Below are 23,215 nucleotides of genomic sequence, written 5' to 3' on the forward strand. Positions count from 1 at the left end.
AAGTTGTTTGCCTTGACATTGGTATCCTGACAATAATCCTGATGAGTGCAAGACTCCAGAAAGATATAATGCAGGATTTTTCAGCCTTGCTCGGGCAAGACCGGAAATTCCTGCCTGAGGTCGACAGAGATTTCTGTTGTCGGACCCTGGCCTGCTCCAATTCCATGGCGGGTAGAGTTCTGGCAATATTGTTTCAGGAGTAATTAAATTCTGTACCACTAAACATCTACATTTTTGACATAAGGAGTTGTTGGGATTTAAGCAACAATATAATTGTATGCAAACTTTGGGTGGCATGGTAGCACAGTGGTTAGCACTGCTGCTTCACAGCTCCAGGGACCTGGGTTCAATTCCTGGCTCAGGTCACTGCCTGTGTGAGGTTTGCACATTCTCCCCATGTCTGCGTGGGTTTCCTCCGGGTGCTCCGGTTTTTTTCCCACAGTCCAAAGATGTGCGGGTTAGGTTGATTGGCCTTGCTAAAAAAAAAGTCCCTTAGAATCCTGAGATGCATAGGTTAGAGGGATTAGCAGGTAAATATGTAGGGACATGAGGATTGGGTCTGGGTGGGATTGTGGTCAGTGCAGATTCAGTGGGCCAAATGGCCTCCTTCTGCACTATCGGGTTTCTATGATTTTTCTGATACGGTTTGGCATGAACTTGAGTGTTTTATGGTCCAGAAACACATTCCCATCCAACTGTGTTCTCTAATATTTATTTTCAGTGCTTTCAACAATTGAGCGTCCTTGTATACCCCTGCACCTCTTCATCAATGAAACAGCATAAGGTTACAACTGAAAGTTTGGAATGAATTTAAGATGCTCTGAAGTTCAGACTCCATTCAAACTAACACTAACTTTGTAATGTAGGTGGAACAATACTTATGAAAATGCTACAGAGTTAAACTCTTCGTTTTCAAAGGCACAAATGTATGTTTACAACCTTCTAATAATTAATGAAATGGAAATAGAAAATGCTGGAAAAACTCAGCAACTCTGGTAGCATGTATGGAGAGATATTACAAGTCCACGTGCTTCTTTTTCAGAGCTAAAGGGAGATTTTTTTTAAAGTTTATTCATTAGTGTCACAAGTAGGCTTACATTAACACTGAAAATCCCCGAGTCGTCACACTCCAGCAGCTGTTTGAGTACGCTGCGGGAAAACTTGGCGTGGGACAAGAAAACTTGGGACAAGAAAATGAAGCAGACTAAATGGAAAGGAGTTTTCACCCCCCTGTCTCCTTCCCGCACCAACCCCCATCTCTTATCTAAACATATCAGATTTCTACCACTCTTCGCTCTGAAGAAGAGTCATTTTGGACTCAACATTAACTCTGTTTCTGTCTCCACAAATGCTGCCAGACAAAATGAGTGTTTCCAGCACTTTCTGTTTTGATTTCAGATTTCTAACATCTATAATATTTTGCTTTTATTTGAATAGTTAATGACAATCTGATGGAATAGGCTTGCAATTTTGCACCACATGATTTTTGACTCAACGTACTCTGAACCTGCAGACAAAATGAATGATTTGAACAACTTTTTTTCTCAGGAAATATATAAGCATTAGTTTTTTTTTCCCTTTCTGAAGCTATAATTCTTGGAAACACTTGAGCTGACTAACTGAGTTCACTTTGGGCCAGCTCCAGAATGAATGGTATTCCACTGTTCACCCGAGTGGTGGGAAAAAATGCGCACTGAATACGATAATTATAGTAGCTATCACCAGATTTCCCAAGAGCAGAGACCCAGGGATGAGCAGGAGGTTGTAGGGTCAGGCTGAGGAGTGAGACGAGAGGTGGGGTTATGCTGCAACTACACCGGACATTGGTGAGACCACATTTGGAATATTATATTCAGTTCTGGTCACCTCACAATAAGAAGGATGTTGAAGCATTGGAGAGAGTGCAGAGGAGATTTACCAGGATGCTGCCTGGTTTGGAGGGTAGGTCTTATGAGGAAAGGTTGAGGGAGCTGGGGCTTTTCTCTTTAGAGCGGAGGAGGGTGAGAGGCGACTTAGTAGAGGTTTATAAGATGATGAGGGGGATAGATAGAGTGGATGTTCAGAGACTATTTCCTCGGGTGGATGTAGCTGTTACAAGCAGGCATAACTATAAGGTTCATGGTGGGAGATATAGGTGGGATGTCCGAGGTAGGTTCTTCACTCAGAGAGAGTGGTTGGGGTGTGGAATACACTGCCTGCTGTGAGAGTGGAGTCGGACACTTCAGGAACTTTCAAGCAGTTTTTGGATAGGCACATGAAGCACACCCAGAATGATAGGGAGTTGGATAGCTTGATCTTGGGTTTGGACATAGCTCAGCACAACATCGAGGGCCGAAGGGCCTGTACTGTGCTGTACTGTTCTATGTTCTGTGTTCTAGCAGGGAGCCAAGTGAGTGAGCAGTGGCTGGTGAAACATTTAGGGTTCAAATGTGCATGAGGTGATGAGTGGGTGGACGAAAGAGTGTAAGAAGGAGCAGTTCACAAACTAGCTGGGAGCCATTCCATTGTATCGAGTCCTTGAAATTTTTCAGATGTGATTGCTCAGAGGTGAACACACAATATCAGGTATCACGTGTACAATCAGCAACAATTGTTTCCCAGTCTGTACAGAACTAGAAGTCCACAGTTACTCTTGCAGCGAAAATAATTATTGCATTGTTGAAAGTATGATTCTAGCTATCAGTAATACAGAGGGTGCTGTTCATGTTCCTTTCTTTTAATAGATTGAAAACCAATTTTTAAAGAGAACAAAATTAGGAAATAAGCAAGCTCAGTTTTTGTGTACATACAATCCATCTGTAAATATGGTACAGTGCAAGTTTTAAAGTTTATTTATTAGTGTCACAAGTAGGCTTACATTAAATGAATTGCAATGAAGTTATTGTGAAAATCCCTGAGTCGCCACACTCCGGCGCCTGTTTGGGTACACTGAGAAAGAATCTAGCATGGCCCATGCACCTAACCAGCACATGTTTCAGACTTGTGAGAGGAGCACCTGGAGGAAGCACACACAGACACAGGAAAGCGAACTTGTAGACTCCACGCACATAGTGACTCAAGCCAAGATTCAAACCAGGGTCCCTGGCATTGTGAGGCAGCAGTGCTAACTAGTGTGCCACTGTGCCACCCTAAGTGTTAGAACACTCTAATAGTCCAGCAAGCTCAGTAATCTTCTCTCTGCAGTGCCAGATGAACACTACGCAAATGCGTCATAAGCAGTATTGCGAAAGAAGCTCTGACATGACTAACTTGGTCTGAAGTGATTGTATCTGTGTAGCGCAAAATATTGAAAAAAATTTTTTCCCCCAAACAGTCTGTGCTTTGTTTTACAGTTTTCCGTTCTGTCAATGTTAAAATACATTTTGTCTCAAATTTAAATAGTCAGTGCTGGATGGTGTCATCTTAATGAGCCTGGAGGAGCCTTCATTGCAAGGCACCATCTAGACCACAGTGAAGCTAAGGATTAATCTGGTCAATGATTACAGCCCCTCCGAGATTAATTCAATCCCTGGAGTTTCTGTGTCACCAACATTTTTAAGTCGGTTGTCTCCAAAGACACCACAAGGACTAATTGCTACGCAATTAAAATGCAAACAAAATACACAGATGTTAAACAGAAGTACAAGCGCTTAATGTAAATGCTTATTCATTACAGCTTTACAGTCTTTACCAAACAATTCCCTTTTATTCTGACACATGCAGCATAAGAAACGCGATGTTTGATGACCAACAATGGAATTGTCCGTGGAGGTGCTTTAAACATAAGATCAGTCATTAAAATAAAACTTATGGCCGAAGAAGTTGCAGTTGGTATGTGCCACAAATCACATGTGCACAGGATGTATTTAACGAGGAAATAAAGACTTGCATTTATATAGTATATTTCCTGACCTTGAGCTTCATATCCAATGCAGTGCATTGAGGTGTTGTCATGCAGGTCAATGATGACAGTCCTCTGAGATGAATCTGGTCCCTTGAGCTTCTGTGCTGACTGACCGGCTAAACTGATGATCCAAAATTACACCAACATTGCAACATTCCCTCGGCAATGTCCTGAAATCTCAGCCGGGATTGTGTGCTCATGTCTCGAGTTTAACCTACTATGTCTGACTTGTAGACAGCGATGAACCATGGCTGTCATGAATGGAGACATTAATGTGACAACAGTGACTGTGCAGTGAAAGCAGATGCTACCCTGTACTATGGATTCCATAAAAATAATGGTGAATTACTTCAGTTCAGTAGCCCCGGCAGCTTAGGGATTTACGAGGGGGTCAAAGCACTTCATTGTGTCTCCGGTCTACAGCCAATCTTTTTGTGCTGCTCCAGTGTCAACTGACCAGCTGGAGATCTCGGCCGGAATTATACGGCCTCGCCTGTCCCAGAAGCAAGGTGGGGGAGGCTCGCAGAACGACATTCTCCGTTGGCCTCAGACGGGATCTTACGAGCCTCGGGCGAGCAAGGCAATTCAATTCCGGCACTCGACTGTGACAGCCTGGGTCACCTTTGACTAGTAAGCGCCTGTTGTATGAATTGATGGGCAGCTCACAATGTCAGAAGTCAGATTTGATTTGGTTTGATTTATTATTGTCGCATGTATTGGGATACAGTGGAAAGTATTGTTTCTTGTGCGCTACACAGACAAAACATATCATTCATAGTGTTCATAGGGGAGAAGGAAAGGAGAGGGTGCAGAATGTAGTGTTGCAGTCATTGACAGAGTGTAGAGAAATATCAACTTAATAAGATTGATCAGATGGGTCTATTCAAAAGTCTGATGGCAGCAGGGAAGAAGCTGTTCTTGAGTCGATTGGAATGTGACCTCAGACTTGTGTATCTTTTTCCCAATGGAAGAAGGTGGAAGAGATGACCAGGGTACATGGGATCTTTGATTATGCTGGCTGCTTTTCTGAGGCAGCAGAGTCAATGGATGGGAGGCTGGTTTGTGTGACGGACTGGGCTTCATTCACGACCCTTTGTAGTTCCTTGTGGTCTTGGGCAGAGCAGGAGCCATACCAGGCTGTGATATATCTGGAAAGGATGCTTTCTAGGTGCATCTGTAAAAATTGGTGAGAGTCGTAGCTAACATGCCGAATTTCCTTAGCCTCCTGAGAAAGTAGAGGCATTGGTGAGCTTTCTTAACTATAGCATCAGCATGGAGGGAGCAGGACAGGTTGTTGGTGATTTGGACACCTAGATGACAAGGCCAAGCAGCTGAGCCATCTACTTCAGATGATGGGTGAATCTGGGGGTGTTCTGAACATTTTATTCATTCAGAATTGGGAAAACAAATCTGCCCAGTGTATGCTGAGAATCCTTCAAAGACAAGTGGGATCAAAGGTGTCATTTCCCTTGGTAGGTTTTCAATTTCCAAGTTTCACAATCTTACAGGAGAGCACATTTTGTGTTGCAGAATCTAAGTTTTGTAGTCAATCTATTTAATGTTGAAAATCTTTTTGCCTATTCTTGCACTGAGTTTCTTGTCTTCATTGCAAGACACCATCTGGCCACAACGAAGCTGGAAGCTTAATCTGGTCAATGATTAGATCTCTTTAAGATTAATTTGGTACGTTGAGTTTCTATGCTCGTTACCTCATTCAACACAGAATCACCAAGCAGAAACTGATAGCCAAGTTTCGCGCAGATGAGGATGGCCTCAACCTGGATCTTGGGTTCATGTCACGCTACATGTAACCCCCATGACTTCCCTGGGCTTGCAAAATCTTACTAACTGTCCTGGCTTAAGACAATAAACACCTCTTTAACTTGTGCTTAACCCGCTCTCCACTTGCACTGTCTGTACCTATAAAGGCTTGATTGCCTGTTAATACTCACATTCCAACCATTATCTTGCAATTATGCCTTTGCCGATATATGCCGTGTTTGTGAACCCACCTCTTGGCTCACCTGATGAAGGAGCAGTGCTCTGAAAGCTCATGGACTTTAACCTGGTATTGTGAGACATTTTACTGTACCTCTTTCAAGTCAGTTGTTTCCAAAGGGACCACAAATATTAATTGCTTTGCAGTTAAAATGTAAACAAATCCATCATATCATCGAACTCCCACACTGCAGAAGGAGGCCATTCTGCCCATTGAGTCTGCACCGACCACAATCCCACCCAGGTCCTATTCCTGCAACCCCACTTATTCACCCTGCTAATCCCCTGACACTAGGGTCAATTGACCATGGTTAATCAACCTAACCCACAAATCTTTGGACTGTGGGAGGAAACTGGAGCACCCAGAGGAGACCCACGCAGACACAAAGAGAATGTGCAAACTCCACACAGACAGTGACCTGAGGCCAGAATTGAACCCGGGTCCATGGCGCTGTGAGGCAGCAGTGTTAACCATCATGCTGCCCTTTGCACATTTTGCACATTCTTCCCATGTCTGCAAAGGTTTCCTCCGGGTGTTCCAGCTTCCTTCTGCAGTCCAAAGATATGCAAGTTAGGGGAATTAGCAATGCTCAATTGCCCCTTAGTGTCCCAAGATGTGCAGGTTAGGGGGATAAGCCAAAGATAAATGTGTGCGGTTATGGGGATAGGGCAGGGGAGGGGGCCTCGATAAGATCCTGGGCAGGAATTTACAGCCTCGCTCATCCCGAAACCGTAAAATCCCACCCAAAATCAGTGGATGTTCTGAAGCTCCGCCCATCACCCACGCTTCCCGTGGTAGATAGGCCGGTGAAATTCCAGCCATTTTTTCAGAGAGTCGGTGCAATGACCTCTTCTGCACTGTAGGAATTCTCTGAATGCGCTGTTGTGTAAAAGTCTGCTCAGCACAATGTGTTAGTCTGAAGCCTGCCTGTTCTTCTCCATGTTCACCATCTACAATGTCTGGCATTGGGTAAAGCAGTCGACTTTTACCTGGTATTGACAGGAAGGTCACTCAGTCCCTCCCAATTGCCACATTCTGTGAGATTGCCTTTTCTGGGGATGCATTGGCAAAAGCTTGGTTGCTTCTGTTATTCTCCTTTCTCTAAGAGGTGGGAAAGATTTTGGGTAACCATCAATGAACTGTTGCTTCAGGTGCTTGTGGACTAGTAAATGCACAGTGACCCAGCATCCTCTGCACCCCGCCCCCCCCCCCCCCCACCCCCTCCCTTCCTCCCCTGGCCCCAGACAACCCCCAGTTGTTTTATTTTATGATTCTGCCACCATAGTAGTCATATGTGCAGCACCAAGGGAGATCATTCGGCCCATCAAGACTGTATACCAGTTCTTTGAAAGAGCGAACTATTTCATCCTGTGTTTTCGTCCATCGCCAATTTGACCTTTCATACATTTATGACATGGTGTGTCTTGAAATTTAGTGAATCTACTTCTTCCACCCTTTGAGGTGGTGCATCCCAGTTTATGAAAACTTGCTGCATCATTATGTCACCTTGGTTCACCGATGGTTCTTTGCCAATTATCTTAAATGGACTTTCCTCTCATTTCTTGGCTTTCTGCCACAGGAAATAAAAATAATCTCCTTCTCCACTCAATCAAAACTCTTTGTGGTTTTGAAAAGCTCCATTAAATCACCTCTTAACCTTCACTGCTCTGAGGAAAACAATCCCGGTCTTGAGTTTCTTCAAGTTACTTAAGTCTCACACCCTCTCGTACCAAGTCTTGTTCCAAATCTGGCAAAATTTTTCCAAATCCTGAGTTGTATTGGTCCCATACTGGATACAATACTCCAGCTGGAGGCCAAACTGGTTAGTGCTGCCAGCAGAGAAATTGAAGGTGATCTTATTAAAAATATTCTAAGTGCCTAACAAGCATGAAAACGGGAGAGAATCATACCCATCTTTTGGACATGCTCTCAGACATGATCTCACTAAGAGAAAAAAAAAGGCAAAGTGTGATTCTCGCCAGGAGGGGGAGTGGATGGAGTCTATTCACGCTGGGAAGACGGCTGCTGACTGCTAGAGGGCACCATTGCACATGCGCCAATCCCCCAGTGCACAAACTGTTTTCAAGATAATATACTGGGAGATATCTCACTCCCCTTCCCTTCTGGGCATCTCGTCCCACCCACCCCAATCGTAGCACCCCCGCCTCCCAATCAATGCCCCTATCCCCCTCCTCCCCAGCCAATCACTGTCCCTGTTCCCCACCCCTCGGTTGATCACCGCTCCCGTTCCTCGCGCGAGGCTGATCATGCCGGCTTCACAGTGCCACGAATATCGTGAGAGGCGAGAAACCAGGCACGAACATGGTTTTTCACCATGCCGATAGACCAACGGATAAACCAGTAAGATTGTCCCCACTATTGTTTTTAGGCTGATTGCAATGCTTCCAGTTTTGTCTTATGTTTGGAGTCTTGATGGAATTCTTCAGGATTTTGCTACTGAAGGCTGTAGTTTGTTTGAACCATTGTTTGTTCACATCATCACATACATGTTAGGAACCCTGCACAGCCCTCTCTCCAGATCTGTTCCTTAGTTCTGTATTATTACAAGACAATGAGGGACATGGACAGAGCAGCTGTTTGCCTTAGTTGAAGGGTCAGTCACCAGGGGACTTAGGTTCAAGGTGAGGGGCAGGAGGTTTTGGGGTGATGTGAGGAAAAATCTTTTTACCCACAGGGTGGTGATGGAATGTGCTGCCTGGGAGGGTGGTCAAGGCAGTTTGCCTCATACCCTTTAAAAAGTATCTGTAATATCATTTGGCACATCATAGCATTCAAGGTGATGGGCCAAGTGCTGGTAGATGGGATTAGGTGGGACTTCCGGTGTTTCTTGTAAAGGGCTTCTTCTGCAGTGTACACTCCTTTGATTCTACAACACTGTTGCTTCTGATGTTCACCCTTTACACTTCCGAAGGCAACAATTCTGAATAAATATCCAGGCTCACCACAAAAATATATATATTCTGAGGCATATTGTCTGCAAAAGGTAGTATTTTTCCTTGTATAAGCTTGAAGACCTGAAGGCTGGTTTTACAGAAGTGTTCAACAAGCCTTGCCCGAGCCCAAGAGTATTTTGGGGCAGCACAGTGGTTAGTACTGCTGCCTCACAGCGCCAGGGACCCAGGTTCAATTCCGGCCTCGGGTGACTGTCTGTGTGGAGATTGCACCTTCTCCCCGTGTCTGTGTGGGTTTCCTCCAGTTGCTCCAGTTTCCTCCCTCGCTCCAAAGATGTATGGGTTAGGTTGATGGACCATGATAAATACCCCCTTACTGTCAGGGAGATGAGGAGTGTAAATAATGTGGGGTTACAGAGATGGGATCTGACTGGGATTGTTGTCAGTGCAGCCTCAATGGGCCAAATGGCCTCGTTCAACATGGTTGGGATTCTAGGATTCTGTGTTGGTAAAACATGTACTGGGACGAACACTGTGATTTTCTGACGCTAAAATTAATCCGGATATGAACTCCCAGTGAGCAAATTTCTCTGCTTGGAGCATTCTTCTGCAAAATATGCTGTGGTAATGGCACCACTTAATTAGGGTGCACTGTTAATTGGTAACAGCAGGAAGGTCATGGGTAGACAATATCTGCACCAAAAGTGTAGAGGAGTGGGGAGGAGGAGATGGAAAAGGCAGAATAGAATTAAAAAAACGACAGTCTGCATCAACCACAACCCCACCCAGACACTATCCCCACAACACCATGCATTTACTCTGGCTTGTCCCCCTGACACTGAGGGGCAATTTAGCATGACCAATCCACCTACCCACACATCTTTGGAATGTGGGAGGAAACCGGAGCACCCAGCAGAAACTCATGCAGATACGGGAGAACGTTCAAACTCCACACAGACAGTGACCCAAGCCGGGGTTCGAACCCGGATCCCTGGGGCTGTGAGGCAGCAGTGCTAACCACTGTGCCGCCCTATGTTAAGAGGCATTGCCCATGAAGTGGTGTATTTCTTTCGGGTGCGTACCACATGTGGTCTTCCAAACACATGATGCTCCATTTCATGGTTATAAAATGTGTCACATTGCACTGCATGAATATATAGCACCAACCTTCAACCAATTTCTCTTCTCATGCAGATCATGGTTCAAACTAGGATGTGGCTTGGGGGGAAAATCATCGAATACCTGCAGTGCTGAAAGAGGCCATTTGGCCCATCGAGCCTGCAGTGACAACAATCCCACCTAGGCTCCATCCCTGTAACGCCATTCAGTTACCCTACTAATCCCCCCCAACACTAAAGAGCAATTTAGCATGACCAATCCAACTAACCTGCACATTTTTGAACTGTGAGAGGAAGCCAGAGCACCCAGAGGAAACCCATGCAGACACAGGGACAACGTGCAGACTCTGCACAGATAGTGACCCAAGCCGGGTATCAAACCCAGGTCCCTGGCGCTGTGAGGCAGCAGTGTTAACCACTGTGCCGCCCCTGGTTTGTATCTCATCAATACGGCTGATGAGTGTAAGTGGCAAGTCAGACAGTGGCGTAAGGGCTGGGGCTGATGAACATCAATAAGTGCACTTTCTAGCAGAAAATCAGATCTGGTCACCGTTGCACTATTCCTCTCTCCCCCATGAAGCAACAGAGACCTTTCGCAGCACTTCTACTGCCTTCCTGTCTGAGGTTGGCCTTTCTCTTCTTTCAGATGATCGTGGCCGCCATGCATTAGACATCGACCTTGCGAACCACTGGGGGGGGCCCAAAATTTAACAAATCCAACCCAGCCAGGCAAAGAAATAAGCATTGTGTAATCACGTGCATTCTCAACCAAGACAAACCGTAACATGCACTACTGACAACATCTAAACATTTCCACAAGTCAGGCTTTCAGATAGTGAAAGACTAAGGCATTCAACAAATCTATCAAGTTGTGTGTGTTCTTATAGTTCTTTTTAAATCAAGTAAGTTATCCCAAGAAAAATTTGGCAAGCTTGCAGTAAAACTTGCAACCAGGTCTGATACAGATTATGGTATCAACTGGGTTCAGAATAAACAACTAAATTAGTACATGTAAGGACAGGAGGCTGTAGACAACGTCCAGACTAAAAGTACTTAGTATGAATTCAACGATCAGAATTTTCCTGTTCCGCCCGCCCGCCACGAGAATTGGGGGGTGGACCGTGCAAGGGTCTGTTGACTTTTGGGATTTTCCAGTCTAGGCACGAGCATGGCTAGAAAATTCTGCCCAACATGTCTTTCATTCTCGGGAGATAGATCTCAATGGAAAGACCAGCACTTACGGCTGTTCTGGAAAAGGCAAAGGTGACGGTAATGTTTTTGAATGGGGAAGTGGCTGGACTTGGAAATCATAGAATCCCTACAGTGCAGAGGAGACCATTTGGCCAATTGAGTCTGCACCAATTCTCCGTCAGAGCACCCCATCCGGGCCCCATCCCACATATTCACCCCACAAATGCCCCAGACACAAACATTTCGGGACACAAAGGGGCAATTTAGCACGGCCAGTCCACCTAACCTGCACATCTTTGGACTGTGGGAGGGAACCAGAGCATAGAATCATAGAATCCCTACAGTGCAGAAAGAGGCCATTTGGCCCATCAATTCCATACTGACAACAATCCTAGCCAGGCCCTATCCCCTTAGTCTCATGTATTTATCCTCTTGAGACAAGGAGCAATTTAGCATGGCCAATCAACCTAACTCACATATCTTTGGAGCTTGTCAGGAAACCAGAGCACCCAGAGGAAATCCCGCAGACACAGGGAGAGCGTGCAGACTCCCCACAGACAGTGACCCAAGGCCTGAATTGAACCCGGGCCCCTGGTGCTATGAGGCAGCAGTGCTAACCACTGTACCACTGTGCCACAACTGCTCAGTATCAGCCACTTGTGCGGCTCTAATATAACTTGTCATTTGCTTGTCCAAAGTCAGGTTGTCCAGTTGTAACAGCATGCAGGCAGATGTTATTTCATGATGTGAGGAATCGGGAATGGAAGTGAAAGCTGCAATTATCAGTAAATAGCTTCCCCTCAAACTTTCCGCCTAAAAGTCATTAATGAGCAGATGAAGACAGTTGGGCCTTGGAGAATTCCTGCAGCAATGTCCTCTGTATTCATCCTCTGATGCCAACAGTGATGACCTCAAACAAAGCAGCATTTCTTGCACAACTCAAGAGGGCAGAACCATAAATTCAATGCATCAGCACCTTGGATTATTTCCACATGAATAGGACCCTAATCTGTGATCAGTAGGTTTCAAGTGCAATGTGTTTATTGTTCCTGTTCAATTTTTCTTCAGAAATATCCTTCTTTTCCAAAAGGAAAGGAAATGTTTTGAAATTTTGGTTCTGCAGTGATGTAGCTCTTACTTTTTCCCAAGGTGGTAAGGTCAACTACAAGACGGCACAATTTTAAAATGAGAAGGGGTAAGTTTCGGGGAAAGTTTTTCACAGAGGGTGGTGGGTGTTGGAAGGCACTGCCAGTGAAGGGTGGTGGAAGCTGGCACGTTAGCAACATTTGAGACGTATCTTCATAGACATATGAACAGGAGGCGAACAGAGGGATAGAAACCATGTATCGGCACAGGCTTGGTTGACCGAAGGGGCCTGTTGCTGTGCTGTGTCACTCTTTGTAGGATGGATTTGCCAGCAAGAGTTTTGGAGCAGATTGCTTCAAAAGGCACTAACGACACTCACCGGGTCTTGCAAGGAGCTGAATAGATAGTGGGAGGGAATGGCTTAGTATTTCGGTCGCTGGGAAGATGAACAAATATCTTGCTGAAATAAGAGACAGAGCAACCGTGTTATCAGCACTTCAAGAAAGTCACCTCAAGTAATAAGAGATGGGCAACAAAAGCCAGCTTTGCCTTCAACGCTCATGCCATGAGTATGAAGAAAAAGAAAATCAATTATTTCTGCCTTTAGTACCTTTGTCTGTATTAGTTCCACAACATTCAACATAATGTTTTTTAAAGGGAGATTTTAGGCTGGATTTTCACACAGAGGCCTGGTAGGGGGTAAGAATGGTGGCCCCCAGCCCAATATCCAACATTTCCTGTCCCACACCTCATGGCCTCTGATTTTTGGGAGTTTTTTTTAAGTGTTCATTCAGGTTGCAAGCCCACAGGTGATATTCTGGACCTGGCTCATTCCATTGAAGGGACAAGCATGACCCAATCCTTGACAATTTTCATGGAGTCAGCCCAACTTTTCAGTAAATCCCACTTGACAGCACCATAGAATCCCTACATTGCAGTCAAGGCCATACGGTCCATCGAGTCTGCACCAACTCTCTAACAGAGTATCTTACCCAGGCCCTCTCACCGACCCTATCCCCATCACCCCACAGATTTCCCATGGCTAATCCATCTAACCATGACTGAGGTTTCAGGTTCTTGCAGTTTCTGCTGTTGATGCTTTAATGAATGACTGACACACATTTATCAGCCTACATTAAAAAGTATTTTTAGAAGAAAGTGGATTTTTATCAATAAATTACATTTTCTTTAAAAAATTTTTTTGCACATCTTATGACATTATTGGGTTTATTGATTCTACACAGCGTATGATTTGCGAATAGGTATGACTGCTGCTATAGCTTGGCATGGGGGGGGTGGCATAAGGAGGATCTTCTGATCTTACTTTCAAAAGGTTCCCTGATTTAGACTATAGTTCACAACACTGCCATCTGGGCGACACAGTGGTTAGCACTGCTGCCTCACAGCTCCAGGGACCTGGGTTCAGTTCCCACCTTGGGTAACAGTGGGGAGTTTGCATGTTCTCCTTGTGACTGCGTGGGTTTCCTCCCGATGCTTCAGTTTCCTCCCAGAGTCCAAAGATGTGCGGGTTAGGTGGATTGGCCATGTTGAATTGCCCCTTAGTATCTGAGGATGTGTAGGTTAGGGAGATTATTGGCAAAAATTAGCAGGGTAAATAAGTGGGGGTGACAGGATAGGGCCTGGGTGGAATTGTTGTTGATGCAGGCTCGATGAACAGAATAGCCTCTATCTACACTATAGGGATTCTGTGATTTGAAATACAAATCAATGAATGTTGAAAAATAAGTTTTCAGATGTCAAACACAACAGTGGTTAGCAGAACTGCCTCACAGTGCCTGAGACCTATGTTCAATCACCGACTTGGGTCGCTGTCAGTGCGGAATCTGCAGCTTCTCCCCATGTCTGTGTGGGTTTCCTCCCACAGTCCGAAAGATGTGGTTAGGTGCATTGGCTATGCTAAATTCTCCCGCAGTGTTACCCGAACAGGTGCCGCAGTGGAGCAACGAGGGGATTTTCACAGTAACTTTGTTGCAGAGTTTTTGTAAGCCTACTTGTGAGACTAATAAATAAACAAACTTAACTTTTCTGCAGCTGTGATTCACGGTCATATCAAAGAATCTTTTGAAAAGATGAGTGTTTAATAAATTTTATTTCTGAGAGGCAATTTTTTTTTGTATCTGTTTCTGTTCAATATTTTGATTACCTGTTACAAAATGACGTCCCTGTAAATTCAGACTCCTGGCACTAACATTAAATACAGTTAAAATTACAACACTTCTGAAGCCCTTCAGGTTAATTATTATTTTCATCAATGTTAATTAAGCACTTTCAGAATCTTGGGCTCAGTAGCTCTTCCAAGTCACCCTTCATCCCCTGTGGATCTAATAACAGCTCAGCATTCCACTTGGAGAAAAGGTGCCAAAAATAATATTTTAAGATCTGAAAATAGACTTTGAAACTTAACCTGATGGATTTGTCACACCGTGTTCTCCTGATAACGATTGGGTGTTGTGAAAGTTCTTGCCGTTTCAGGAGTCTGATGGCTCACGTTGCCTTCCTAACCAGTACCTCCAACAAGGGAAGACTGAACGAACCAGTCATTTGCTGGGGCTGGACTTCACACTGGGCAAACTGACTCCCAAGGTTCCATTGGACTCGAACACAATCCTTGGGTTGAAAAGCCCTTTGGAACCTTCTGGAGTTGCAGTGAAGCACAAGGAATATGGAAGCTTTCTGTTGCTTTGAGTGTTGTCATGTGAGAATGATGGTCAATAAAAAAAAGTACTGGTCGTGTCCAGTAATAATAAGTAGAATGAAAAAGTTACCTGTGCATCGTCATGGAAAAGAGAGGAGTTGCTTCTCAGAGTTGTACTGAACCAATAACTGGATGTACACAGCATGGTTGTGCAAAGTTTTAGATTCAGAAGACTCTGAGACACTAGTCTCATGGCATGGGCTGTGGATCTTTCTCTTGATGTGGAGACGCTGACATTGGACTGGGGTAAACACAGTAAGAAGTCTCACAACACCAGGTTAAAGTCCAACAGGTTTATTTGGTAGCAAAGGCCACTAGCTTTTAGAGTGCTGCTCCTTTGTCAGGTGAATGACTCCGAGTTACAGACCTGAAAGGGAGGTAGATGTCTTATTCTGGGAGAGGCCATTAAACCAGTCATTGGGAATGGGAGGATTGATTTGTGTTCCAACATTCAGACGTAGCTGGGGTACCCAAAGATACGTGGAACAATACCCTACTGATGCTATTAAAACCTCACACAGATTGGATATTATATTTAAGCAAGCGTAAGGTGATGTGATTGGTTTTGATATCTGTACCTTATGTATGACGTAAGCTTAATCTAATTGAGTGGCTACAGATAACTCCTGTACCTTGATTGGGATATGGTAATTGCTTGCAATCAAATATGAGACTCTCACTGCTTGTGTATTTCTGTATTCTGAATGGCCTTGATGACCCAAGTCAGAGTCCTATAACTATAGAGTCCTTCAACAAATCATTTTGAAGCACTCCATGACTTTGTCTGGCTACGTGACTGGAATGGTAGTTATAAACTACATTAACAAGCAAAGCATCAAAGCAACACATTCTGTTGAGATTAACGAGGACAGCATATTACAAAATCTGACATATATATTCTCCAATATGTATGAAGCAGAGTTAGAGAGTATGCAAACCTGGACCATGTGAGGAAGTGGACTGGATGTCTTCGGGTTTTGTCTGCCAGTGCCACATTCACACCCACAGGATTGCAGCTGTTCAACACGCATGTTGTCTGAAGCATCCAGTGTAGTCGAGGTTCACCAGATCACACGTAACTTAAGGGAGAATTTTACTAAAGCATGTTGGAGAATTTTTTTTTCTCTCTGCTTTTGAAAGGATGAGCAAATGTGCGCTCAAATGCCGGTTGTAACAGAGCCCAGGCAGCTTGCCAACATCTTTTGACTAGACATAGAGAGATTTTTCTGCCCATGCGGGAGACTGAAACTGTAGAAGATACATGAACAAATCCAGCAAGGAATGCAGGAGGAGTTATTTTACCCAGAGAGCGGTTTAGAGAGTGGAACCTGCTTTCGCATGGAGTGGTGAAGGTGAACAGCAGAGATGCATTCTGAGGAAGATGTGAGGGAGAAAGGAATGGAAAAATATGGGAATTGGCACATGGAGCACAAAGACCAGCATGACACAATTGGCCCAAGTTGCTTATTTGATTGTGTTGTAAATGTTACATCATTCGGCCCCTTCTTAAAAACATGTTATCCTGTAGCTTCCGTCCATTCAAACATTTTACAAACATTATAAATATAGGTTGTCCCAAAACAAGCCAAAGTGGACCCTGCAGATTGGATTATTTAAAAACTTCTTGCTTTCCTGAAATAATTTTCCTGAAATCTGAAGAAATTCTGTTGATAGCAGCTAAGCTTAAACTTCATCTTTACAAACAGCACCAAATGCTTGTAATAATTAAGCAAAATGTGAGATTGCAAGAAGATATTAGAGATAGCTCTTGGGATAGCCAAAGGGCTATGTGTGTAAAGAGGGGAAGGAGGGATCAGGATATTGAATTTGATGATCATTCATGATCAAAATAAATGGCTGAGCAGGTTCAAACGGACAAATGGCCTACAGGATGGAACGGTGGCACAGTGGTTAGCACTGCTGCCTTACAGCACCAGGAACCCAGATTGGATTCCTGGTTTGGGTCACTGTCTGTGTGGAGTTTGCACATTCTCCCCATGTCTGCATGGGGTTCCTCCAGGTGCTCCAGTTTTCTCCCACAGTCCAAAGACGTGCAGGTTGGGTGAACTGGCCATGCTAAATTCTCCCTCAGTGTACCCAAACAGGCTCTGCACTGTGGCAAGTAGGGGATTTTCACACTAAGTTCATTGTACTGTTAATGCAAGCCGACTTGTGACTAAAAAATTAGCTTTAACTTTTTACTCCTGCTTCTAGTTTCTATGTATGGTTGTAAATCGCACTGAAAGCAAACATCCATCTATGAAGTACATTGCCAAGCACAAAGTCCATAGAATTTCCACCTATTAAAGGGAGATTAATAAAAATGTTGCCCATTACTAGCAAAGATCACATTTGTTGCCTCTTCCAATTAACACCTGTGCTATTTTATTCAAGCTCTGAAAATGAAGATCAAAGAAGTCAAGAAGGAGAACGGAGATCGGAAAATCATACCACAGAAGAAGAAAAAGCCTCTGAAACTCGGACCACTTAAGAAAAAGGACCTGAAGAAGCTAACCTTGTACATTAAGAATGGGGCGGACTGTCCTTGCCACCAGCTGGACAATCTCAACAGTAACTTCCTCATTATGGGCCGCAAGGTGAACAAACAGAACCTCCTGACGGTTATCCACAGGTGGGACAAAAAGAGCAAGGAAGTCAAAAAAGCTGTGAAGAAAATGAAGACTCACGTTTGTCCAACATTCCAGGGTGTCTTCAAATGATTATCTGCCCTTGTTCTTTCATCAGACAACAACTGTTGAACTTGCACATGCTTTTTTTAAAAAAAAATTAAACTGATTTTTTTTCTATAAAATAGGATGATCCTTTTGAATTAAGATTTTCAACTTTTATTTAGAGCCTGTGTGTAATGAAAATGATTCTTCATTTCTTTCTGTTAATCAAATTCAATAGCATAGATTATTAAGCCAGAGAGAGGAATCTAAAAGGGAGGTGTTAGGATGTACTCTGTTTTTTATGCTAGTTAAATGGCATCCAAAACTGTCTGGACAAATAAGAAGAGAATCATGATTAACGTCCTTCAAAAGTGCGAGTAGATTGAAGTCAGAGATAGGAATGATATCAGGAACATTAGCAAAACTGATTTAGCCTTGACCACCCCCCACATCCAATTCCTGAACAATCTCCGTAAAACCGCAAGAGACAAAAAGCACAGGCTTGAAAGTTTTACTGATCAGAGCATTCACATCTGCGCGAGTGAGTAATCGGCCAGGGACAGAGTGTGCCGGGTTCCTCTGGGAATCTCAGGTCTGCTGAAGGGCTCCTGGGTGCACACCAAGTTGTCAGCAGACTGCTGGCCCTCTGCCGAAAACGCTGAACTGAAAACGCTCACTGTGGCAGATTAGAATTAATATCTGATCATCACTTTTGTCCTTCAGCGCAATTGCATGATTAAAGAAAACTCCTTGAAAGGCTGATTGAATCTCGCATGTTGTAGAAACTGGACCATTGCCCAAGACTCCCACCTCTTTCTGGCACTGCAGCTTCATATTTTACAGACTGACGGCTTTGAACCGCTCAATATTCACTCAGCATTTGGGGAAGAAATGTAGCCTTTTGTAACGGACAAATTAGGAAACTTAGGAGCAGAGTCTGTAAGAACTAAATTTTATTCTGAGTAGATTTGAGAGCAAGAGTTAGGGCGGTTATAAGTTGCACGCTTTTAAAGTTAGGACTTCATTGCTGTTGGTGTTTGCCACAAGATGATTTTCATACTGGAACAAAATAGTTTTGTAAATTACAATCAAATATCAGCAGCTTCTTCATTTCTTTCATTTATTATTTTGTGCTTTTATAATCATTTGTTTTTTTTTACAGATTTACTACATTCGTTCAGTAAAACAATGGCATTTCTGTATCACATTGATTTATTTTCATCTTTTTAATTAGTTCATTTACTTAAAAGCTAATACAATTAAGGCCATAGAAACACAGCTTAAAGATGTAAGTGTGTTGCATTTTTTTTGATCTAAGTGCACTGTGAATATTTCATTTTGCCATGACAAAGTATCTGGAGAAGTATTGCTTTCAACTGACTTTATTTTACTTATTTCAAACAGTTTGGATAATTGTAAGGATTAAAGAGCTGCTTCCTTTGTAGTTCCTTGTAATTAGACCTGCTTTTTTGAAAATAAATTGGTTCAAAAATTGAATTTTGCTTCCTATTTCAAAAATCTGATCCTTTTAAATTGATTTTTTTTTTGATGGGCATCACAGTGAGGGAAGGTAAGACTTTGCGTTTGCAAATCACTTCACAAATTCACCTTGGTGATCTTCAGATAGGAGAATTGCAATGCAGAAACCAGGAAAGTTGGTTACATCCAGCTTGTGTTGCCCCCCAGTTGGAATTGTGTCTGAGCAGTTTGTTGTCATGTAGATCAAGAAGCTGTGAGGGGTGGGGGGGTGGGTGGTCAATTGGTCTTTTGGGCTTCTATTGTCAATGGTGTTGCAAGGGAAGGAGAACTCGCCACATGACTCTGGACAATTCACCGCCCAAAGAAAAGGACCAAGATTTGTTCCCCGTCCAATGCTGAGATGGCTGGGCCAAAGTAAAAGTCAACCCAAATTTCCATCATTGATTGGCAATGTCAGGAATTGCGTAATTCAGCTGAGGTGATTCCTTCCACATCCAAACAGCCCTCCTGTCATTTCCATTCAAAAAAAAGCCATTTGGGTGATATCTGGAGCCACGCCTCAGCTAGGCAACCATATAGCCATATGAACAGGGAGACGGTGGTGTGGTGATAATATCAATGGACTCGTAATCAAGAGCCTAGAAAAATTGTCTACAGATAGGGGTCCAAATCCTACCTCGGCAAATGGTGAATGTTAAATTCAAAGTAACCATTAAAAAAAATTTTGGAATTGAAACTAGTCTTCAGATTGCTTACCACGGAATCACCATCGCTAATTGTAAAAACCCATCTGGTTCACTGATGTCCTTTGTGGAGGGAAATCTGCCGTCCTTACCTGGTCTGGCCTACACGTGACTCAGAGGCACAAGAATGTGGTTGACCATTAACCCCCCGCTCTGAAATTGACTCTGCTAACCCCTCAGTTCAAGGCCAATTAGGAATGCACAGAAAATGCTGGCCCCACCCAGCCATACCTACATCCCAGGGGAGAAGATATAGAACAGAATAGGAGAACAGGGGCGCCACAGTGGTTAGCACTGCTGTCTCACAGCACCAGAGACCCGGATTCAATTCCGGCCTTGGGTCACTGCGTGGGGTTTGCGCGTTCTCCCCATGTCTGTTTCCTCCGGGTGCTCTGGTTTCCTCCCACAGTCCAAAGATGTGTGGGTTAGGGTGATCGCTCGTGTTACCTTGACCCTAGTGTCAGGGGGATGAATAGGGTAAATAGTTGGGGTTCTGGGATTGTGGTCGGTGCGGACTCGATGGGCCGAATGGCCTCCTTCTACACTGTCAGGATTCCCTGATAACTTAAAGAAATGGAAAGGATGGGGAGAAAATATCTCAAAAGAGCTGTTTGTGAGATTCAAACCCAAGATGCAATCTCACTTTTTTACTCACTTAACTGCAGAGGAATGGTCAACCCCAAAAATAATCAAGCAAAATGCAGAAATGAAATCCTGTAACTTCCCAACCAGAGCCTTTACCACATAAAGCGAGCCTGTCTGCACATGGAAGCAGTTGCTCCATCAAGTGATGTCCACATTAAGTGGATCCATATTTTTCAGAGCAACTGGTTTTTCGGGTAATTCGATGATAATTAATTGCATGTGTCGCAAACAAAAATGTTAAGAGTTGTTTAATCCTCTGTCTGACATTTGAAGGAAAGAAGATATTCATTTTAAACCATTCAATTCAACGCAGCTGAGGAGGAAACAAAAGTACGCAGCATTAAAGTGGGAGGTAAAAGCGGCTTTGGTTCTGGCTCTCTTCCCTGACTTAGGGAGGCAAATGTAATTCTTACCTCACGTGTATGCAAATCCTATACCGCAGATGTGACATCCTAATTTATCCACAGTTACTTTCCACTGGCTAAAACAAGCTGGAACGAAAATTAGCTTACGCTCACCATTGGAAAGTACCAAGTGTAATCATATGCCAAGTGACTGGTCAACTTTATAGGGCTCCAGTCTTAAGAAATATTACTCTGTTATGTCAGAACTAGAGTGGTGGAAGTTAATTTTCAATCAAATGTGAACACATGGCTCGCAAATGTAATTAGGTCCTGCGTCAATGGGAAAGGAAATCTGTCAAACCTGCACCTGGGAAATGCAATGAAGTTGTACAACCGTGTAGTGCTGCTGTTGCTCTTCACTGGAAGATGAGAGAAATGTGACACCTATCAGGACAATATTTTTGTTACCTTTGTGGAGCAGGATTATACTGCAAGTGATTCTTATGCTGACCTGGTGGGTCAAATTTTGAAGAAAGGGTGTGGAAATTGCTAACTGTGGTGTCGGGTGGCTTTGGACGCCATTGTCTCAGATGTCACAGCCTTACAGCCGGCCCTTCCAATGTGCTATGTCAGAGGGCAGGAGGAGTTAAATGTGCACCCACAATTCTCTGAACCTCAGCACGGCACAGTGGCACAGTGGTTAGCACTGCTGCCTCACAGCGCCAGGGACCTGGGTTCGATTCCTGGCTTGGATGACTGTCTGTGCATAGTTTTCACATTCTCCCCATGTCTCCGTGGGTTTCCTCCACGTGCCCTGGTTTCCTCCCACAGTCCAAAGGTGTGCGGGTTAGGTTGATTGGCCAGGCTAAATGGCCCCTTAGTGTCCCGAGATTCGTAGGTCAGAGGGATTAGCAGGATAAGTATATGGAGTTAACGGGGATGGGCCCAGATGGGATTGCTGTCGGTGCAGACTCAATGGGCCAAATGGCCTCCTCCTGTGGGGTTTCTATGATTTCACCTTTGCCCTGCTGTGAAAACCAAATGCTTCTCAACATGAACAAGGTGAAGTAATAACAGGTGAGCAGGGTAGGCTGTGGGTACACAGTCAATCATACATCTTCCATTGCTAATTCTAAACCTTGTAAGTCCCTGAGATTTTGGTGTAGATTTCAGTTTGCTTCTTTGGTGGAACTTAGAGACTGGCGCAGCGGTGAACAATAAACAAGAAAAAGATATAAGTTTTCTGTTTGGATGTTGCAGTTGTAAGGAGTGCAGTATTAGACAATCGAGCATGCAAATTTTTGCCTTGGTTTGGGTATAGCTTACATCGCCCACAAATTTCCTTCAACACGTGAACATGATAACATGCTTATACTCGAGATTAGAATCTCATTGACCTGACCCCATGGGGAAATAAAGTTTATTTATCAGCGTCACAAGTAGGCAATGAAGTTACTGTGGAACTCCCCTAGTTGTCACGCTCTGCCGCTTGTTCGGGTACAATGAGGGAGAATTTAGCACCTAACTAGCACGTCTTTCGGGCTGTGGGAGGAAACCGGAACATCTGGAGGAAACCCACGCAGACATAGGGAGAATGTGCAGATTCCACACAGACAGTGACCCAAGCCAGGAATCGAACCTGGGTCCCTGGTTCTGTGAGGCAGCCGTGCTAACCACTGTGTCACCGTGCTGCCCACTGGAGGCTTCAGATATGGTGGCCCGATGGTAGGTATGGTCTTGGTGCCTGATGATGTCTTGGCCATCTGACCCGGACACGATTCCTTTCACACGCCACTTAAAACGTGAAATGTTATGATGGGCTAACACTTAAAAGCCTGTGCTCTGTTTAGCATGGGAGATCTGCTTCATTTGGATGCTGCTCAAAATGAACCAGATCTAAAAACCTGAGCATTCAGCCAGGATTGGGGAAGTAGGTTTGAGCTGGCCAATGTCCCAGTTCCAGCTCACTCCAGATCTATCCACTAGTTGAACAATTCTTTGGGCAAAAGGCTCCTCAATGACATAAAAGCAAATTACCGTGGATGCTGGAATCGGAAACAAAAATAGAAAATGCTAAAAAATCTCAGCAGGTCTGACTGCCTCTGTGCAGAGAGAACAGGGCCAATGGAGGGGATTTTTGGAACTTTGCCTGGTCCGACCCCACATCCAATATGATTCCGGTGGCAGGTGGGATGGGAAAAGTTCCCCCGACATTCCATAATGCTGGCTCTATCCTCTCTCCACAGATGCTGTCTGACCTGCTGAGATCTTCCAGCATTTTCTGTTTTAACTCGGTGACATAGCTGTGGTTATCAAACAATAGGGTGGCACAGTGGTTAGCACTGCTGCCTCACAGAGCCAGGGACCCGGATTACTGCCTCGGATTACTGTCTGTGTGGAGTTTGCACATTCTCCCCGTGTCAGCGT

General features: G+C 44.2%; 1 protein-coding gene across 1 annotated transcript in view; it reads left to right on the forward strand.

The window, feature by feature from the left end:
• The window catches only part of LOC145361358 (secreted frizzled-related protein 1-like), a 122,584-nt gene extending 103,510 nt beyond the window's left edge, over positions 1–19,074 (forward strand). Inside the window, exon 3 of the mRNA XM_080217039.1 lies at positions 17,300–19,074. Within this exon, the coding sequence (XP_080073165.1) occupies positions 17,300–17,625 (326 nt within the window). The 3' untranslated portion in view covers positions 17,626–19,074. The remainder of the gene's footprint in view (positions 1–17,299) is intronic.
• Positions 19,075–23,215: the final 4,141 nt, after the last annotated feature.

Source organism: Carcharhinus amblyrhynchos, chromosome 34 (genome assembly GCF_965287045.1).
Source record: "Carcharhinus amblyrhynchos chromosome 34, sCarAmb.v2.hapA, whole genome shotgun sequence".
NCBI classification, from domain to species: Eukaryota; Metazoa; Chordata; class Chondrichthyes; order Carcharhiniformes; family Carcharhinidae; genus Carcharhinus; species Carcharhinus amblyrhynchos.